Here is a 22,035-nt window from a genome sequence, read left to right as displayed (position 1 = left end):
ACAGGGGCATGTGACAAACCCACCCAGTTCTGCACGGTGGCAGCTCCCTTAGTCCCCAGCCTCTGGGCCCAGAAACACGATTTTCTGGCACTGTAAGAGTGACTCCCCTCTTACAGCAGACCCATAGCACACAAGTTCAAGAGACAGCCAGCTGTATAAAACGTTAATAAAAATAGCGAAGTTAGAGTACTCGCTATGGCCAGGCACTGTGCCAAATGCCTCATCTCATGAATGACATCATTTAATTCTTTTTTAAAAATAGTTTCAGGTGTACAAAACAATGTAAGAGTTAGACATTTATACCCGTCACAAAGTGATAGCCCCTCCCCCAATCTACTGCCCCTCTGACATCGTATATACTGTGGCTGTTACATTTCCACTGACTCTATTCCCTATGCTGCACTCCACATCCTGTGACTATATATATATACATATATATATACACACATATATATGTATATATATATCTAATTATAGTTGACATTCTGTATTATTCAGCTTCAGCTTCAGGTGCACACCGTTTGGGGAATATAATCAATCATGTTGTAAAGATTTTGTAGGGTATCCAATGGACACTTGTCTTATTAGGGAGACCACCTCAGGGACGGTGTAGATGCCTGATCATGTAACTCTTCTAAGTAACATTCTTAAAGCCACTTTACAGATGAGGAAACAAAAGCACAAAAGTTGAGAAATGTGCCCAAGGTCACGTACCCAGTAAGAGAAAAAGCCAGACCTTGAAGCTAAGCAGTCTGGCCACAAACTCCACAGGCTACAGTAGCCTGATTAATTGATAATGAAAACCGGAACTGCCGAGTGCTGGAATGCTCTCGTGTGCTGGGCCTGCATACTCTCTCCTTGTAGACCTGCTACCTGGGAACTCACATGACCGGAAGAAGAGTGCTGCACCTGGAGTTTCTTAGGTCACTTCATTTATGCTAAAGACAGCCTTGGCCAAGGAAACACTGACAGGTAAATCTCAGCTGGTCCCGCTTCCTCTCCCTTTGCCCTGGGAAGCGCTTGGTGGACCCTGCCAATGTCACCTCCAGGGCTGCTCCCTCAAGGCTGTGCCCTACACACTGTTAAAGTATTTAAACAAGGGGGCCCAGGCTGAGGTGGCTTTAATGCAGCGGCAGCCTACGGAAGCTAAGACCTAAGCCAGTCGGTGCTTTCCTGGAATCTGAGAAAGAGAAACTTCAGAACAACCAACTAGACAGGCAACTAGGCTTTCCCAAACAAGGCAACCACTGAAGCCATAACCAGTCAAATAATTGCTTTGCTTTGCTTTAGTGTCTTCTCTGTGAAAACCTTTTTCCTGGCTCCTGGCAGTGCAGTGCCCCTAACCACCTTTGGTTTCGTGCTGCCCGATTCCAACGGATGTATATGCAAATAAACTCGTGAAAGATTTTAGTGTGCCTCCGTTTACTCTGTACCAGCACGATCCAGCTGGTCCGAAGTTGGCTTGTTAAATTATAATGACAGCTTCCTTCCGCTTGATCAGTTTACCTGTTCAGATGCTTGGATGTGGGTGGAATTGACTCATTTAATTTCCTGATAGCAACCGCCAGGGGGCGCTTCACTGGGGGCTGCTGCACTGTCACCCTGTAAAGACATCCATCCGTCCAGGGCACCTCGGAGGGGGCTCAATACATGTGGCCTTGGGGGACGGCCTGGTGGAGGAGAGAAGGGGCTGGGCCGTGTTCCGGTCTCACATTCAGTGTATCTGCGTCCCCTGCAGTCCCATGTCTGCCACATCCTAACAACTGTGCTGTTTGCGTCTGGCCTTGCTGGATGGACACAGGTCTAATCTAGGGACATTTCTGTCACCTCCAAAGGTGAGAGTGCATTTGCTGCCACAGTTTTTCTTTCAAGAAAACCAGCTGTTCTTAGATTGCCTCCTGCTGTTGTTTTTGGATCACAGATGCGTTTGCTTGGTTATAACCAAGCTCCTCGTCCTGTCTGTGCACCTGTACAGCAGGTACAAACACATAATGAAGTCGCAAGCACCCACTGGAAAACTGGATCGGGGTTGCTTCCAGGAAATGCTGATTTCCTAACTGCGCTCAGTTATTGAAACAACGTTGGAAAGGATGACCTGATATTTCAGCGTGAAGTGACAGCGTGAAGTAACCATACAACAAAAGAGTCAAGGGAGTTCTCACCTCAGCTGCAGCCCCTCATCTTAGAGTGTCTCATGTCCCTTTATCCTACATAAACCTCAGAATCCTGGCTTAACCCTGAAGTTTGTTGCAATGTGATCTGAAGAGAGAAATACATGGAATGAGAACGGTAAGGAGCCTCACAATGAAAGGTGACCTCCTGACACTCAGCTTGGTGTCCACATATTCATTAACCTAAACCCCTTCTTAGGTCCAGTGGGAGGCTTTTCTTAATCAGCTCTAGACTGATTGTTATGGTTGAGCGTTTCCTTCAACACATATCCAATAGGGGTGGCAGACACTGCCAAATCTTGTAAAACATCTGCCAATCTTTGGAACATAAAATAAATAGTTAATGTTCAAAGAAAACATTTTATTCTGGTTGGGAATTTAAAACTCCTTACTCTGTAGGCTTTCTCATCAACTGTCAAGTCTGCTTTACCTCAAGTCCTTTCTTAGGAATTGCCCGGAGCTTCTCTGCCTCCTCTCCTTAGTACTGAACTGTTAAGAGTTACAAGATAACAGATGTTGAAAAGAATCGGAAAAAATAAAAGAATCGGCAGCCTGGGAACAACTGTGGAATTTTACCATTACATTTCAGAGGAAAAGAGGTGATTAAAACAGCCCAAGTTAGCACATAATCCCAGTAGTTGCACTATAATTACAAGCTCCAATGATGGGAGAAAATGTTGCAATTACTATAGTCACATTCCACGACAAGACAACTGACATAATTACTATTCTGGCTGTGACACCCACTGCATTTATCCTTTGCATCTGAAGTGAGCATCTCACACCAATTTCTCAGCAACCCTAGCCTATTGAACAACGCTACTTGGAATCAGTTACAAGCTCCTTTGATGTCTGTTCCTTCCTCCACCCCAAGAAAACAAAGCAGGGTTACAGCCGAGAGTACAGCCTCCTCAGTGCAATGGTGCCTAGACAAGGCCAAACTTGGTGCTCACTCCAATGTATGAAATCATATGCCGGCAACCCCTGTGAAACCCTCAGGACGTGACAGGTCTGGGCTTCACCCCTAAGTTCTGAGCAAATATAACAGGATGAATCCTTGGGGATTTTCTTTTCTTCCTTCTAATGTTGGGAAGTATTTGAGATGAACACACCAGTTCCTAAGGGCAATCTCTAGCTGATTCCACATTCTGATGCCATGGACTGAATGTTTGTGCCCCCGAGTTCCTCTGCTGAAGCCTTCATCTCCAATATGATGGTATCTGGAGGTGGGGCCTTTGGGGGGTGATTAGGTCATGAGGGTGGCGCCCTCATGAATGGCATTAGAGTCCTTATAGAAAGAGACACGAGACACTGGATCACTCTCTCTGTCCTCGCCATGTGAGGTCACAGCAGGAAGGTGGCCATCTGTAAACTAGGAAGAGAGCCCTCACCAGAACCTGACACGCTGACACCGTGATCTCCGACTTCCCAGGCTGCAGAACTGTGAGCAATGAATTTTTTCAGTGCAAGGCCCCCAGTGTATGGTGCTGTTACAGCAGCCCAAATGGACTGGATATAGATTCCAGTGGATCCCAGCAACTACTCTATCACTCCAGATCAGTAGAAGCAATTATCAATCGTTGGTTAGTGGCCTGTATGGGGAGAGGCTCCACTCACCCAGTGGGTCCTCGGCCACAGACAGTATCTAGTGGGGCGTAGGTAAGGTTGTACCTGGAGGAAACCAGATGGAGGGGCAGATATGTGTGAATCAATGAGTAATCAACAGAGTCCCTCTCTGAACTCTAAAGTCAAGTGTCCATAATAGGGGATTCCCTGTTTGATTACACTTGGAGAGGTAAATCTAGAATGCCTGAAGAGTTCAAATATTCCCAAGTTCATCCACGTTAGAGCTGTTATCACATGGCCTCACCACCAGAATAGCAAAGCCCTTACTTACCATGTTTCCCCGAAAATAAGACTGGGTCTTACATTAATTTTTGCTTCAAAAGATGCATTAGGGCTTATGTCCAGGGGATTTCATCCTGAAAAATCATGCTAGGACTTATTTTCCGGTTAGGTCTTATTTTCGGGGAAACATGGTAGCTTATTTACAGTGATAGACCCAGATCCGTCCTGGGCTTGGACTTAACCAAACCCTTTCAACAGGTTGGTGCATGTCCTATCTGACTCTGACTACCTCTCAGTTTTGATAGATCTCAGTTTTCCACAAAGGAAGCCATAATTCACTCATTTTGCAAGTTCACCCAAATAGTAATTTATTTGGTGATAGAAACTAGTGAATCAATCAAGAGGTTTCTAGGACATAGAGGTGAAAGATGAACAAGTAGGTTCCAGCTCTAGAGGGTTCTAGAAAGCCAGTGGCATCTCTAGAGAGGAAGCATGGGGCTGTGAGTCAGGAAGCGATGTCCTGGTGGAGTTGCCCTCAGCACGAATAAGCTGGGTCACCGGGGCAAGACCAACGCTTGGCTCTCATTTCTCGCTCCTGTAAGTGGCAAGAGCCATCCCTGCTGGTCGGTGGCTAATGGACATTGTTACGCACACTGCCTGTCATCATGTCATTGCTCATTTGGCTGCTTTCTGATAGGGCTGAAAGGATGTTTGAGAAAGAGACATGAGTAAGTTTCTCAGAAATGGTCAGGGCGACTGGGAGCCCACAGTGCCCCCAACCAAACACCCCGAAGTGGAAGGGCCCTTCTTGTTCTTCAAACACATCTTCCATCTTCTTGTTCTATGGTCTACCCTTTGATTCAAGCATTTCTCTCTCTTTTTTTTCTGACACCTGTTCTAGAATTGTTCACTCACATCTCCCTTTCTTTGAATTTATTTCTATATTTGATTGTAGGAAGCTTATCATCTGAATCATTTAATTTCTAAAGGTCTGGGTGAGAGCTATGAAAGTTTCTGGTAGAAGATGAGAAAATGAAGAGAAGGGTTAAACCTAAATTTCGAAACTGGCAGAAGCTGGAGTGAGGACGGTAAGTACAGACATATTGAAAGGCACATCTATAAGCACTGCCTGTGGACCTTTGGCTGGGTCAAATGACATAATTTCTATTTATTTTCTTTTAGAAATGTCATTCTTTTGATCTTATTATCATTTATCATCTGCATTACATCCCTTCCCTGGACTTCACCAGATCCTTTTCAATGTCTGCCAGACTTATCAGAAAATGATGATCTCCCTGATTTTGCTCTTTCTCAATTTTAACCCCTTGTTATTCAAGTAGCAAATGTTTTTTCTTACTTTGTTGATTGGGAGATTTTTACCACATAAAAACATTTTTAAGTGCAGCCAAAACTTTCCTTTATGCACTGGATTTTGTGATATGCTTGGTCTTTCCAAACTCATATTATACAAACATTTCCCTAGTACTTTTAGAGTTTTATTTGTTATATCTAAATCTTTTGACTGAATTGTAGCCCCCCAAACTCAGATGTTAAAGCCATCACCTCCAATGTGACTGTATTTGGAGACAGGGCTTTGGGAGGGGTAAGGTAAACTGAGGGCATACGGGTGGGGTCCTGATGCCAGAGGGTGGGGTATATTTATAAGAAGAGGAAGAGATACCAGAAAGCTCTCTTTGAATGAGCACAGGAAAGGCAGTGAGAAGGTGGCTGTCTGTAATTGAAGGAGAGAGATCTCATCAGACAACCCAGTGGGCACCTTTCAGCCTCCAGAACTGTGAGAAAAGAAATTTCTGTTGTTTAAGCCACACAGTCTATATTCTGTTGTGGCAGCCTGAGATGACTATTACAATCCATCTGAAATTTATCGGGATAAAATTAGTGTATGTAGCTTTATTTATTTTCCAAAGTGCTAGTAATTTCCAGCAACATTTATTAATAATCTGGTCTCCACTAATTTGAGATGCCATCTGGATCATATTCCAGATTCCCAATACACTTGTGTTTAGAGACTGCCTATTCTGTCCCACTGATCTGTCTATTCCTAAAGGAGTGTCATAAATCTTTAAATACTATGCTTTTATAATACATTTTAATACCTGGGAAGCAATTTCTACAACTTTTCCTTACTGAACACATATACTCCTTTTTTTTTTTTTTTAAGAAAAATAAACTTCCTGGTATTCTCACACATTCATTCATCCATCTGATTGAATTTTAGAATAAATTAAAGTTTACTCTCTCCAAAAACAGAAATAGAATTTTGATTAGATTTGCACTAAATGTACATATTAATTTAAAGACAATAGATATTTTTACAGTATTGATTCGGCCTATTTAAGCACAAGGCAGCACTGTCTTTTTTTCAAGTCTTCTTTTGTGCCCTTCTATGTTTTGAGTGTTTTTAAAAAATGTATGTCTTTCACGTTTATATATGGCACTCTCAAAATCACTTTCATTGTTTAAGAAATAGTTTTAAAAGATACTGAGGCTGACTCTTATTCCCAACCATTGCCACCCTTAATTTCATTGCATTATGGTCAAAGAATGTGGTATGAACCATTTCTACTTTTTAGAATGTACTGAAGCATTCCATGAGTGGTGATTACAGAAAGTGTTCTTGGTAGTTTCTGGATAAAATTACACACACACACACACACACACACACACACACGTCAGACCAACTTTATTAATTTTATGTATTAATACATGCTTACTTCTCTTTTTTCTAGTTTATCTAACAAGGACTGGGAAAGACATACTCTTACATAATTTGCCCATTTTTCTGACATTTCCTTATATTTTGCATTGTGTATTTTTGATATAATTGGATCATATGGTAAGCTATGTTCGGCTTTGTAAGAAACTGCCAAACTGCCTCCCAAAGTGGCTGTACCATGTTGCACTCCTGCCAGCAATGAGTGAGTTCCTGTTGTTCCACATCCTCGTCAGCATTTGATATTGTCAGCTTTCAGGAGTTTAGCCATTCTATTAATAATAAATGTGTAGTGGTGTCTCACTGTTGTTTTAATTTGTAATTCGCTAGTGATACATGAGGTCAAGCATCTTTCCATATGCTTCTTTGCTATCTGTATCTTCTTTGATATCTGTTCAGATCTTCTGCCCTTCCCCCCATTTTAAAAATAGGGTTGTTTTCTCATTGTTGAGTTTTAAGAATTCTTTGTATATTTTGGATATCAGTCCTTTATTATAATAAATATGAATTTGCAATGATTTTCTCCTAGTCTGTTGCTTGTCTTTTCATCCCCTTAATAGTGTCTTTCACAGAGAAGTCTTTAATTTGAATGAAGTCCATATCACCAACTTTATCTTTTGTGGATTATGTTTTTGACATTATATCTAAAAACTCATTACCAAACTCAAAATGTCTAGATTCATTGTTTTTTTCCACATGTGGATGTCTAGCTGTTCCAGCACCATTTGTTGAAAAGACTATTCTTTCTCCATTGTGTTATCTTTGCCCCTCTGTCAAAGATCAGATGACTACATTTATGTGGGTCTACTTTGGGGCTATGTGTTCTGTTCCACTGATGTATTTGTTCTCTTGTCAATATTACTCTGTCTTGAATACTTTATAGTAAGTCTTGAAGTCAGGTAGAGTCAGTCTTCCAACATTGTCTTCTTCAATATTATGTTGACTATTCTGGGTGGTTTTTTTTTTGCCTCTCCATATAAACTTAAGAATCAGTTTGCCAATATCAACAAGATAACTTGTTGGGGATTTGACTGGGATTGTGCTGAATCTATAGATCAAGTTGGGAAGAACTGACATCTTACTATCCATGAACATGGAATATGTCTTCATTTATTTAGATCTTCTTTGATTTCGTTCATGAATTTTGTAGTTTTTCTCATATAGATCTTGTATATATTGCATATATATGGTATATTTTTGCCTACCCTTTTGCTTTCAGTCTGAGTCACTTTGTTTTAAGTTACTGTCCAATGCAAAATATATTGTTTTTTAAATTAAATCTGAAAGTCTAAATTAGTTGTCCCACTTAATACATATTGTCAACACAGATAGATTTGATGTTGCTTCTGTTGTTTTATTTTACCTTTTTAATTTTTACACTCTCTTTTGTTTTCTAATTTATGGTTTCCTTCCATGAGGAAAATTATTGGTAACATATAATATGCAAGAAACTATTACTAATCAATAAGGAAAAGATAAGTACCACAATAGAAAATTAGGCCAAGGGTAGGAATAGGCAATTCACACAAAAAACAATTTAACATATGAAGTTAGTTGAAGCACAAGAGAGTCAATGAAAGAGTCAATGAAATATATGTTAAAATAATGAGGTAACAACAATCAAGAAACAGTGTGGTATAAAGGTGAAGCATGAAGTTTCAGGAGCCAGACTCCCTAGTTCCCCATCCCTGTGCTACCACCACCTTCTAGTTGTCCAATTTGGGGCAAGTTACCCTCCATAGGCCTCAGTTTCCTCCTTTGTAAAGCCAGAATGTTAGTAGTACCTGTTATGGAGAACTGTTATGAGAATTGAATGAATTTAATAGAAATTGTTCAGAACGTCAGATAGTAAAAACTCAATAAACATTGCCCATTATTATTACTATTGTTATTATCTATGAACTATCAAATTGGTATGGCTTAAAGAATAACATTGGGAAGAATTTGGAGAACAGACACTTCACATTACTGGTGAAGTACTACTGGTACCACTTTTCATCGGAAAATCAGATACTGATTCAAACATTTCCAAATATATAGCTTGACCAAACAATTTTCAGTCTGTAAGAACAACTAGATATGCACAAATTTTATCTACCAGTGTGCTCACTGCAGTGCTTTTAAAAAAATAATACTGAAAAATTGGAAATGGAAATGTCCAAGGATAGGAGACCCCTTAAATAAATTACTGTACATCAGATGATGGAGAAAAGAGATATTAAAAATGACATTTTAGGAGAGTACCTACTGACCTGGATATATAATCACAATATACTCTTCAATAGCAAATCAGGTTGCAAAAAGTAATAAATGTGCACTATAACTCCAAGTTTTTAAAAAGAAAGATATGTAACTAGCTAGATGGAAAAACACGAAAACGTACTGGTTATAGATCATTTAAACCTTCTTCTTTATACTTTTCATGTTTTCCAAAATTTTCTAAAATTAAAAAGTACCATTTTTATGAACAGAGAGCTAGCATTATTCTCAAAACAAGAATTAAAGCTCCTGGGTAAGGGATCTCTAACCTCATAACCTCACTTCGAGCTGCTGGATGTTTGCCTCTTTCTCTGAGAAGACTTAAGTATGCTACACACTTACATGTGTATCTCACTCATCTCCTATGTTTATGGTTTGAAAACAATCTAAATAGAACAAGGAGAGTACATGTAAGCTATTCCTGAAGACTTTTAAATTCCATTTTTGTGTCCTTGTATATTCTGTCTAAAATGCTTTTTTTTGGCTTTTATTTATTTTTTTTTTAATTTATTGGGGTGATAATTGTTAGTAAAATTACATAGATTTCAGGTGTACAATTCTGTATTACATCATCTATAAATCCCATTGTGTGTTCACCACCCAGAGTCAGTTCTCCTTCCATCACCATATCTTTGAGCCCCCTTACCCTCATCTTCCACCACCCCCCTTACCCTCTGGTAACCACTAAACTATTGTCTGTGTCTATGAGTTCTTGTTTCTCATTTGTTTGTCTTGTTCTTTCCATACCATATATCAGTGAAATCACATGGTTCTCCCGCTTTTTCTGTTTGACTTATTTCGCTTATCATTATACTCTCAAGATCCATCCATGTTGTCACAAATAGTCCTATTTCATCTTTTCTTACCGCCGAATAGTAATCCACTGTGTATATAACACAACTTTATCCATTCATCTATCGAAGGACATTTTGGTTGTTTCCATGTCTTGGCCACCGGAAACAAAGCTGCAATGAATATTGGAGCACACGTGTCTTTATGTATAAATGTTTTCAGACTTTTTGGGTAGATACTCAGGAGAGGGATTGCTGGGTCATATGGTAATTCTATTCGTAATTTTTTGAGGAACCTCCACACTGCCTTCCATAATGGCTGCACCAGTCTGCATTCCCACCAACAGTGTATGAGGGGTTCCTTTTTCTCCACAGCCTCTCCAACACTTGTTATTATTTGTCTTGTTGATGGTAGCCATTCTGACTGGGGTGAGGTGATATCTCACTGTGGTTTTTATTTGCATTTCTCTGATGATTAGTGATGTTGAGCATTTTTTCATATGTCTATTTGCCATTTGTATGTCCTCTTTGGAGAAATGTCTCTTCATGTCTTCTGCCCATTTTTCAATTGGGTTGTTTGTTTTTTTGTTGTTGAGTTGCATGAGTTCCTTGTATACTTTGGATATTAGCCCTTTCTCGGAGGCACTGTTTGCAAAAATCTTCTCCCATTCAGTTGGTTGCCTCTCTAAAATGTTTTTCGATCATGTACGTATTCTTTTTGTTCAAAGCACCAAATTATATAAACATCAGTATCAAAGAGTAAATGGGAATGTTCCTTTTTTTCTTTCTAAAGCTATTTCCCGTTTACAAACTATTTTCTCCAATTTCTTTTTTAACTTTTACGGAGATGGACTGTGAAAACTGTCCTTATGTACCATGACTTAATCCCCTTTCTTTTGTGCCAGTGCTTTCAGCACTAGTCTCCCTTCTCAATGCCCACTTCTTAGCATTTTACTTTTAGCACAGTCATCAGCTGTCATTCTTCTTTTCCTGCCCTCACTTTTTAGTAGTCCATAGAACACAGGCTAATACAGACCTATCAGTCAACACTCAGCAAATAAAGCTCAGGCTGAAACAATCTCAGCCTAACGGCGGCCCTCTTGGGGACTGTTAGCGCCCCGCGGATGTTGGAGTGGTCCACCATAGGCCATCGGGCACACAGGAGAGACTGGCCGTAATGTTGCTTGGCCAATTTTCCCTGGCAAGCCTGACAGCTGTTTTCTGGTCCCTGGCTGGGAGCTACTGGTTGGCTCAGGTAGTCCGTCTACTTCCGTCTACCTCCAGAGCTCATGCGGGATTGGCCCAATGCCAGCAATTCCCCTTTCCTCTGGGACAGAGGAATCAGACGCCCTGGGGTGCCACATGGAGAGGCAGTTCCCAAGCCTGCTGGGGGCCTGTGTCCTGGCCCGCTGACCTCTGTGCCTCCCCGTGGGACAGACAACACGTTTCTGCAGCTGAACTCCCGCCTGGCTGCGCAGGCCGGCTCCGAGACCATCTCTTCCCTGCGAATGCCTCCTGTGCTTTGCTCAGCTTGTATCTGCCATGATTGCTTGACAAATTCTCCCCATTCGGAGATGCACATCACATGTGCACTTTTCTGATAAGACTTTTATATTGCTTGAGTCTCTAATGAATGAGAAAAAGAAAAAGACCATGGGTCTTCTTTCCCTGAGGACCAAAATAGCTTCCGAAACAGTCATCTTTTAGGTGCTCTGTTTCCTTTTTAGGAGCCTACCCATTATTTTACAAGCGTTTTGCTTTTGGGGAAGCCATACAGGTTCTATGTTGAATCTTTCTTGTGCTTATGATAATGTTTGCTCTTCTGGCAGCTGATATAGGTTCTTCAAGAGGAGCACCCACCTTTGTCAGGAAACGCTCTGGTGGGCTTCTAGGCAGGACGGAGAACAGTCCGGTGGGTGCTGGGGGAGCAGGTGGGCCCTTGGGGAGAGGCCTGAGAGGGGGAAGTTGCTCACAAACAGTAAATGAATGAAGGTGGGGGGGCAAGAAGGGCTCAGAGGTTGTGCATGGAGGGTCTCTGAACCTGCCTGTGTGTGGGCTGAGGGCTGGCTGTGGGCCATGTGGTGCAGGGCCTCCCTTCCTTCTATGTCCCCGGCAAAATCTGGAATGAGTCTACATTGGCACTAGTGCTTTTGTGCAAATGGTGTTTTGGGGGGACAAACAGGACCTCAGGATGACACTGGGTATTTCAGCTACATTTTTCCTCCACGAACTGCCCAAACTCTCGGAGTTCACACTATCGCTTTTCATTACCTTTGCAACTGCCCCAAAAAACAACTTAATGCAGTTATTTCTCTTCTCCTCCTGTTAACAGACTTCTCCTTGATTCTCATGAGTTGCAAAAGCCATCCTTTCCTTCTCCCTCCCTCCTTCCCTTCCTGTTAGACACTCTGCCAAGCACCATAAAGCGCAAAGCATGGAGCCGGAGCCAGAGCCAGGCTCTGCAGTTGGCCACACACCATGCCAGCCACGGCTCCTTTCTGGTTTCATGACGGTACCTGCCCTCGCTGGGCTGTCCTCCAGGGCCCCAACAGTTGTGCTTCCGCCTGGGAGACAGCTCTGTGGGACTCGTAATGGAGATGCTTTCTTCCGTGGAGCCTCTGGCTACTTCCCCTGCCGCCTGTTCTTCCCTCTCTCTAGGGCCCAGAGCACACTCATGTTTCCTGCCTACACTCTCCCCACGCCATCAGCCTGGCCTGTTCTCCCTTCAGCGGCACCTGGCATTCCCGGCACAGTTTGTGTGATTTCAGTGAATTCCACCAACTGCTCCTCTTCTCTCCCTCTTTCCTCCCTTTGCTTCCCTCTATCTCCCTTTTTCCTTCTTCCTTCCCTGCAGTGATCTCTCATCCACCTAGAAAGCCCACTTCCTCTCCCTGATGGACCTCAAGGTCCTTAACAAGGTCAATGTGGAGTGTCCCTGATGGCTTCCCCTTCTTTCCACATACTGATTTTATTGTCTGGATAACTGATATCAAACACATCTTTTTTTGCCAAGAGTTGCACCAAGTAGATTTTCCACCAAAGCCACACTGATCCCTGAAGCCAGGGGTGTCTACTGCCTCACACCATGTGTGAGCTTCACACCCGTCACAACAAACAGATGGACACTAACCAGGGGTGGTGAGGACGTGGAGAAATGGCCCCCTGTGCACCGCCGGACAGAAAGCAAAATGCTGCGGCCACTGTGGAAAGCAGTCTGGAGGTCCCTCAAAAAGCTGAACACAGAATGACTGTATGATCCAGTGACTCCACCTTGGGGAGTCCATCCAAAAAAAGTGGAAGTTGGGACTCAAGCACTTGCACACCCATGTTCACGGTACATTATTCACAAAAGGTGGAAACAACCCAAACGTTCACCAACAGATGAATGGATACAGAATACGTAGTACGTACAGACAATGGAATACCATTCAGCCATGAGATGGAATGAAATTCTGACACATGCTGCAATGTGGATGAAACTTGGCTAGTGAAATAGCCAGATGCAAAAAGACAAACACTGTATATTCCACTTATATCAACGAGGCACCTAGAATAGGCAAATTCATAGAGACAGGAAGTAGAACAGACGGCTGGGGAGGGGGGATTGGGAGTCCGTGTTTAATGAGTAGATGTTGTTTGGAATACAGAAAAAGTTCCAGGGACAGATGGTGGTGATGGCTACATTATATTGGGAATTTGGGAATGTACTTAATGCTACTGAATTGTATACTTAAAAATGGTTCAACTAGTAGAGTATATTACGTGTATTTTATCACAATTAAAAAAAATAAGTAAGTGTTCATGGTTGTGTGAGCAAGAAAAAAAACGACAAAACGTGTGTAACTGCGGCTGTGGCAGGACACGGCTCCCCAGGGCCATCCCTCGCCTCAGGCAGCCCTGCATCGTCTCTTCTATGACAAAAACGCTGCCAATTCTGACCCAAACTGGACACGGAGTCACTGGCCCACTCCCTGGAATCACCAGAGTCTCCAGGTGCCTCTGGGAGGCCCTCTCAGGGGGCGTATAGCAAATTTTCAGAACAGTCACCACTGGAACTGCCTGTTCCTCTGAACACCATCTGAGTAACAGACTGAGTGGCTTAGGATTTCTCGTCTTTCTTTGCGCATGTGCCTTTAGTGACTCTTGGAGAGAGCCCTTTCTGTAGGGAATCTAGTCCCCACAATGACTGTCACAGGTGAGGATGTTATTACAGAATTTATATTCCTTGCCAAAGTAGAACCCCCGCCATGGCAACTGTCCTGTTGCTGCAGCTGGTGCCCACTGTCCTTTCGGTTCTCTGGACAGTCGGGGGGGTTCTAACTTCCCTCTCCCCAGGGTCCCCCACATTTAGCCTCCAGGTTCTGCTCAATTCCCTGGTGCATTTTCCTGTCCAGCCCCACCTTTGCTCTCTGCTCCACACCACACCTCCCTGCCTCTCCCAATTACTTCTGCAGCTTCAACTGCCTTCTGGCCTGACTCTACCTACTGCTGACAGTTTTACCTCATGGCCTAGGCTGCACAGTCAGTCGTTTTCTGGTCTGTACCTGTGTACGCGGCAACCCCCAGGTGTCCACAGCCGCCTCCGCAGCAAACCCGCCTCTCTTCTATGCAGTCCAACTACTCGCCATGAGCCGTGATCGGTTCACAGCAGCCTTCCATTTCCTCCAGTGTCTCCTGGGCACCAGCTCACAGCTCAACCCCAGGGAGTCTGCTCTAGCACTGTGGCAGCTGCATTGATTTGTGTTTCCACCCAGGACCATGCCAGGTGCAGGGATGTTTATGAAGAGAGAGCATCTCACCACAAGCGTGGGCCTCTCGGCAGGTGTCTGTCCAGTCTATGAGTCACTGCAGCCCTCACGCTCACTTCTAAGTCCCTCTCACCCTTTTTGGAATCACTTGCTTTCTTGCTCTCTCCTTTGCCCTAGAGAACAAGGACTGATGTCTGATTGGTAGTTGGGTCAGTGCCCGCAGAATGCAGAGGCTCTGGTAACACAGGTCCACTGGTACAAAAGCACCCACGCTACCCCTTCCCTGACTCCTCCTCGGTCATGTCACTTTCTGTGCACGTTCCTGCTTCCTGGCGTAGTGCACACCCAGGGGAAGGGAGTGACTATCCTATGGCCACAGGAACTGGAGCTCTCCGGCCTCTCAAGCCACTCAAGCATGAGGGGAGGTCTCGGTGACAGGAGCCTAGGGGAGGGACTGCTTGCTCTGCCAACGAAAGCCTACTCAGATTCTGTCTTTTTCGAATCCCAGATGCCTGGGCAAGCCTCTCGGTTTTGTGTCCCCATAGATGACAGACACAGGGGACTCAGGTTTCCTAGTGTTAGCTTCCCGACAGGGCTCCAACCCTTTTACAGAAAATGAACCTAAACAGCATTTCAGAGCTTCCTGCTCGCTTAAGTGGCATCTGGAGAGAAAGGGGCTTCATCTCACTCCAGCTCTCCCAGCACGAAGGGATACTCACAGAGCATGGCTCAGGGCTTCCCTCCCAACCATGCCCGTCGCAATATCCATTGTGGTCTATCCTGCGAGTCACTGGATCAGGCAGGAAAACTATGACTGACCTCACGGTTACACTCTCCTTCTCGCTTATTGGCATGACAACGCAGCTAAATAGAGCTGTGATGACCAGGAATCTATTTCTGGAGACTCCTCACGGAATTCACGCACACTGTGGATTCTGCATTATTTGGGTCCGCGGGCACACTCAGAACGCTGAAGCAAACACTCGTTTGCAAATGTTACGGCCGCCAAAGTTGGCTGGATGCTCTGCTGTGTGTTACACTAACTCCCCCACAGCTGCCTTGGAAATGGCAGGACTGCTCTGGGCGGGGTTTGGGGCAGAGGGTCGGGCCGCCCGGTGGTGCTTACCTTCACCCGGTCCATGCAGGCTTCCATCTTCAGCTGCTCCACAGCCTTCCTGGCCTGGGAGATGCTGGTGGTGCTGCTACTGGGCATGCCTTCCTTCATCCTGCGGCCCCTGAAACGACCGAGGCCAAAGGGTTGCAGGGGCTACTGTTCCGAAGGTGAGGCACAGCCCTGCTGGGCTCCCCCTTCCCACCCCCTTCTCTGTCCATCCAGAGCGAGTGGTGAGCACACCCTCCTGGGATAAGAAAAAGGAGTGCTCACTAGAGCCCGATGCATTTGCCTGGAAAGACTTTCTCAGCCCGGGGAGAGGCCACAGAAGGTAAGAGATGGTCCCAGAGTTACGGTACTCCCCCCACGACCGGAAGTCATACCTTGTCATTTGTCTAGTGCTTTGTTAGTAACAAGTCATTTTCCAACACATTTGCTCATTCATCCCTCTAGCAGCTCATGAAGTTGGCAAAACATATTAAGTTATTTTTTATAAGAAAAGTACAAAACTCAGAGAAATTAAGTAGCAGTGATAGGTCCCACAGACAAAATTTGTGCACCCAGAACACAAACTCAGGGCCTGAAAGCCAAGCTAAGGGTCTCATGTGGCCTCGCCCAGTCAGCTGCAGCACTAAGCACACGTTTCCCACGAATAAAAGTGCTTTATTACTAATTTAAAATTTGCTGTCATCCCAAAAGTTTCCATACTTTGTGTTGGAAGTTTGTCTTTAAACAACAGCGTACACACACCCCCCCCTAAGCATAGATTTGCTTTTCTAGACGAGGGAAGAACTTCTCCCTGACAAGACATGTAACGACACCTGAGGAAGAAAACACCAGTGTGCTGATAACTCTCCACAGGAAGGCGGACGCCACAGACTAGTTACCCCATCTAACAGGAAACTGCTCGGGGGAGGCCTGGTCACCCAAGCCTGAGAGCTGGGGATGGGTCACACAGATGATGGTGGCTTCTGACAGTGCACTGGAAGGCTTGGTGTGTAGACCACTCTGGGTTTTTCCCACACACACCAACTCTCTGGCCCAGACGAGGCATGATAATGGCAGCTTCCTTTGTCCACAGGCAATTTTTTAAAAAATAAAAGTTTCTTGTTATAAGACACAGATCAGTCACCTAAGTCAGAGTTTAACAGGTGCGCGTTCCCGTCTTGGCTGGGGACTTTTACTCAGCAGGAGAGAAGGAGAACACTGAGGAACTGGGGGTTTTGAAACCTGGGGGAGCAGCCACCCACCCCCCAACAATACAGAGACATGCATGTGTGTCCAGGTGTGTGTGTGTGTGTTCCTGTGAGTGCCCACGTGCCTGTGCCAGTCTGTATGTGTGGCTGTCCCTCTGGGAAGGTGTCCCTGTGTCCAAGCAAAACGAGGGAGGAGGCACGATCTCGCTCCCAACCCTCCCCAGCATGATGCGATGAAAAAGAACTCTAAAATCATTGCCCTAAGACCCCTCCCCTCCCATTGCAAAACCCACCCGTCTGCTCCCCCCATCATTGACTTTGGAGTTGGGGAGGCTGGAGGTTGGCTGAGAAGGAAGGCGAGTCCAGGATCAGCAGGAGCAAGGAAGAGACACAGGGGAAGGGCGAGGGAGGGGTCAGGGGCTCTGCCCTGTGGGAAGGTGTGTGTGTGTGAGTGTGTGGGAGTGAGTTGTGGGTCTGTGTGACAGCGTGAGAATGGTAATCAGTGCGTGTGGTTGTATGTGTGTGACAATGTGAGTGAGGGTTTGAGTGAGTGCGGGTATGAGTGTGAGTATGTATGGGTGAGTGTGTGAGTGTGTGTGTATGCGTGTGTGTGTGTGTGTGTGTGTGTAGAAAACATTACCAGCACAACCAGACCCTCGTAAGACCCCCGGCCCTGTGGGATGGCTGCTTCTAGAATGCCCTGATCCGGACTCAGCTATTTCCTCCCTTTGCCCAGCTGAGAAGGAGGGTCGTTCCCACATGACATGCCCCACTCACAGCTCAGGGAGCCCTGGCTGGATGGTTCAGATGGGAGGGAGATCCCGCTGAGCTGTGTTTTCCTTTCTGTGTGTGTTTGGGGGGGTGGAGCCCCAGCACCCGGGAGTGAGACTCACTGCCCCTCCCTTCCTGATACCCTTCCGTCCCCTCACGCCCATCACCTGTGTCCCCTCCAGACCACTCGGTCCACCACAAGAAGGGCTGTGCTCCTGGGCTCCGGCACTGCGCTCTGATGGCAGGTAGCCTTGGACCCTTCCTCTCTCACTCTCTCCTCTTCAGCCGCGAAGCACCCATCCGCCCACGGCTGTCTCCTCCGTCACAGCTGCTCCCAGCACCAGTCACCTGCACAGGCAGCCTACATGACACACCCAGCTCTGCCTTCGTGCTCTCCAAGGCCTGTCCTCTTTCCTCTGTCGCTCAAACCCGACCCTGGATCCCCCAGATGCATCCCGTCCACTCACACGGAAGGGCGGCTGCTCAGCACAGCTGGGGACCCCCCAGGCTGGGGCTGGTGCCATTACACAGTCACCGTCCAGCCTCCGCGGGTCCTCAGAGTGGCCAGGCAATCTGTCCCCTCCACAGGCACCCCCTTTCCCTCCTGGCCGGTTCAGTCTTCAGTCCCCATCATTTCCTCAGCACCTGTCACGTCACCCTGAGTGGATGATCTCACTTCCACTGAACAGACCAAAGGCCACTCACGCGGAACCTCCTCCACTCCCTCCCCACCCCCAGGCCCCCCGTATCCAATGCGAACTCACTGCCACTCAGCGCAGTGGTTGCTCCTCGCACTGTGGCCACCCACAGCTGCTCCGACCTGCTGTCCCAGCCAGCAGGGCCACCTGCTGCTCCAGGGGCTGAAATGCCACACTGTCACCTTCCCGCCTGCCTTGCAGGGGGACCAGAGCACGTGAGCTTGTCCTTATCAATGGGACACGTGAGAAGTCTGCAGGGGCCTTGTAGGAAAGGTCTTTCTTCCTAGTGGAGGCACGAGAGGAGAGATCCCCGTCTTTGGCTGCCTGCCTGAGTCTTGTCATACTGACCACTGGGGCAAAAAATACTGACCCAGGGCAAAGTCAGGACACTCCCAGAGAGACCTCCAGGATTCCCGAGTGGGGTGTGTCCCAGATGGCCTACTTCTGACCCTCCACCCGGAAAGCATATATGCCTCAGGCTCAGGCCGCATGTGGGGGCCACTGGTTACATGCAGCTGGAAGCACCCCCTCATTGCAGGCTCATGCCTCACATGGGTGGACCCGACCCCTCAACAGCTCTGCCCCACCACTCACACCACGTTCCCATGACGCCATGGATCTGGTGCCTCCTCCTCAGCACGGGGCAGATATTTGGTTTTTTTTTTTTATCACCTGAAAGCACCACGACCACCACCAGAAAACCCTCCCGCTGGCAGTTCCCTCCCTCGCTCAGGAAGGAGGTGGAGAGATAAGCACAGATGCCTGAGAAAGTAAACACACAGATACTCAAAGTATGGATAGAGGGTGATTTCTGGTCGATCGAGGGGATAAGAATCTGCCGTGACTCACGGAGGCCCTGCTCGCTGCTCCTCGGGGTGCTGGCACCCCATTTCCAGTTTGCCACCAGTGACCGCATGCTGTGTCACGTGTGTGTGTTCACACTCTCTGTCTCTCTACGGTTCCTCACATGTACCAGGACCCAGCCCGTGACCCCCTACAGACGTGGGCATTTATCTGCATTTCACAACCTCTGAAGTGACCGTGGCCCGTATCAGAGATGGAGAAATCACTGTTTCTACTTTACTGTCCCCTCGAGTTGCCAACTCACCTCGCATGGCATCCCATGTAGCCGAGGGACTCCGGAAACCAGGCCTCTTTGAATTTTCTGGGGTGTGTAAAACTCCGCGGATCTTGATGAAATGCAGGTTCTGATTGAGTGGGTTGGGGACTGGCCGAAGAGCTGGCATTTCTAACAGGTTCCCTGCGGCTCTGTGGGCCAATCTGTGAGTAGCCAGGCTCTGAATGACTGAATATTAATACTGGGAGGGAACTTATGGGTCTGGGTCCAATCCCTTTATTTTTCAAATGAGGAAACATGTTGAGGGAGGTTCAGTAACTGAATCCCACCAAACTCTCTAGTGGGAGTGAAGGCAGCACTTTCCCTGATGTTGCTGCTGCTTGCCTGCCATCACTCCCCAACCCCCTCACCCACTGGGGGTTGGGGGGGCAGAGATATAGGATTTTACCCCACACACTTGTCTACCCTGCTTTCCCAGGACAGACTCATGCCTCAAGCAATCTTAACCTTGTGTGACTTGGACTGAGGTGGCAGGGAAGGCCCCTGTCCCCCTCCCCAGGCAAGGTAACCCAGGGAGATAGTTGGTACTGGAGGAAGAAATGGATTTGGCCAAAGACAACCAAGTCTTTTAAAATTGTGACCCTATGGGAAGGTTCCTGAGCCCTCCCTCCCCCACCTGGCCAGGCACTTCTGGTCCCACTTGAATAACATCTCTGCCCTTTGGAGACCATCCAGACACCACATTTCTACGTGAGCTAATGACTGTCTCTCTCCATATGCATATGTGTGTATGTACATCCCACCTTGACCCAAGAAAAAAAAGGAAATTGCGGACAGAGTGGAGATGGAATGAAACGAAATGTGCACCTTGGCTACCAGTGGGCCACAAACTTGATTCTCGGCTTTGTAGAAGACGAGGCAGAAGGGAAATGAGACAACTGCCCGGGGCCGGGCTCTGTCACTGCTGTGGTCGGATAGCCCCTCCTGGCGTGCAGGAGCGCTCACACACAGATTGGGTTCCGGGCAGGTTCTGATGGGGGGGTTCCCAAGGGGGGGCTGCACCTTGCGGTGTGTCACTCAGTAAACAGTCGGGCATGGGCGTGCAAGGTGGGCCACCCCCGGTGCTGCTGATCTGACGTGACTGGGGACAGTGTTAGAATTTCTGGACCAGTGGATGTCACTGTGCCTTTCCGGCCGTCCTCCCCAACATGACCTCTCTCCAGGAGCTGTTGGTAAGTACCAGCTGGCAGCATGGCAGTCTGTCTCCCTGAGAGACAAGCGACTGCCGGTGAGCACAGACCCCCGGCCTGAGGGACACCCAGCTTAGACTGCAGGGCGAGGGGCGTGGGGGTATGGGTCGGCCTTGCGTTTGTCACAGCGAGCAGCTGGAGGAAGAGCTTGCCTGAGGGACATCCCTTTTCCTGGGAGGTGAGGGGGGCCCATACAGCTTGGTTTCCCAGCCAAAACCCTGCACCATGGAGATGGCTTGGATCCGCTGCCTGCTCCCCCAAGAGGGGCCACAGCTACTCACATGGGTATAACGGCAGGCGGTGGGTAATTTGTGCAATAGGCTTCATAAAAGCCCACATCTGCCATGGAGGGTGGGAGGGGGCAGGACGACGACAACTGCTGAAGAAAGTGATGGTGTGAGGACCTGGCCACACATGAAGGGTCCTGACAAGCCAGTGTCACCCCAGACCCACACGTCACTGCTGGCAAAGACCTCTGTTCTCCACAGAGAACTGCTCTAGGACAGGATTTGTCACTTCCTTACCTGCTGAGAGGAGGCACGGTGACAGGCCTGGGCAGGGGACAGGCTAGCGACAGCAGCAGCTGGCAGCCGTCTGACGAGAGGCTGGTTCAGGGCTCCTGCTTTGAGGCTCACCTGAAATCATAAGCAGAGATGAATGGGCAGAAGCAGCAGAAGCCAGGTGGCCCCCAGATGGCCCCCGCTCCCCCAGTGCCGTCTCCATGCTCAGCAGCTATCTCTGGAAGCCCGTGGGCTCTTGCATCAAAGCAAGAGAAGGTGAGTTAAAGGCAGAAAGGAAAGACGCTGACGTGACACAGAGCAGAAAGGGGACATCTCGCCACAGGCCACCCTGGGCCTCACCTGACAGGCCTCCCCACACCTGCACTCCTCCCCCTATTCATAGTTCCAATTTTTTTTAAATGGATGATTTTGTTCCAAAGTATCAGGATTTTACTTTACATTGCGCTTGCATGCTAGAGAGACAGAGAGAGAGAGAGAGAGAGAGAGAGGTGATATGGAGGGATATGATATGTAAGGGATATGGAGAGATGTGTGAAGTGTATGTGTGGGTGAAAGTGTGTGTGAATTTATTTCTCATTTCATTTGCTTCCTATGAGATTTTCAGGACAGATCAAACATGGTTTGTTGTCTTTGGCTCCATCGCAATTACCTCTCACCTTTAGCAACCTGTTATTTGTCTTGGTCAAGAGTGCAATTTACAAACAGGCTCCTGAACACCAGAAGAGGACTGTTGGTAATTTGCAGCTCTTGGGAAAATCTGTAAGATACAGCGGACTTCAAGGCAGTTCTCAAGAGGAACCAGAGCTGAGGGTGAAGCAGACTGCCTGAGTTTCTTGTTAGGTGCCTAGAACTTTCTATT

General features: G+C 46.8%; 1 protein-coding gene across 3 annotated transcripts in view; it reads right to left on the bottom strand.

Annotated features, from left to right (window-relative positions):
* The window catches only part of GNG4 (G protein subunit gamma 4), a 43,753-nt gene that overhangs the window by 5,734 nt on the left and 15,984 nt on the right, over positions 1–22,035 (bottom strand). For all 3 annotated transcript variants that reach the window (XM_081039455.1, XM_081039453.1, XM_081039454.1), the window contains exons 2-3: positions 21,180–21,290; positions 15,678–15,786 (exon numbers count right to left, since the gene is read on the bottom strand). In XM_081039455.1, coding sequence (XP_080895581.1) covers positions 15,678–15,776 — 99 coding nt within the window. In that variant the 5' untranslated portion in view covers positions 15,777–15,786; positions 21,180–21,290. The remainder of the gene's footprint in view (positions 1–15,677; positions 15,787–21,179; positions 21,291–22,035) is intronic.

Source organism: Rhinolophus hipposideros (genome assembly GCF_964194185.1).
Source record: "Rhinolophus hipposideros genome assembly, chromosome: 26".
Lineage (NCBI taxonomy): Eukaryota > Metazoa > Chordata > Mammalia > Chiroptera > Rhinolophidae > Rhinolophus > Rhinolophus hipposideros.
The sequence above is the reverse complement of the archived record's forward strand: the minus strand, read 5'-3'. Positions and strand labels throughout refer to the sequence as shown.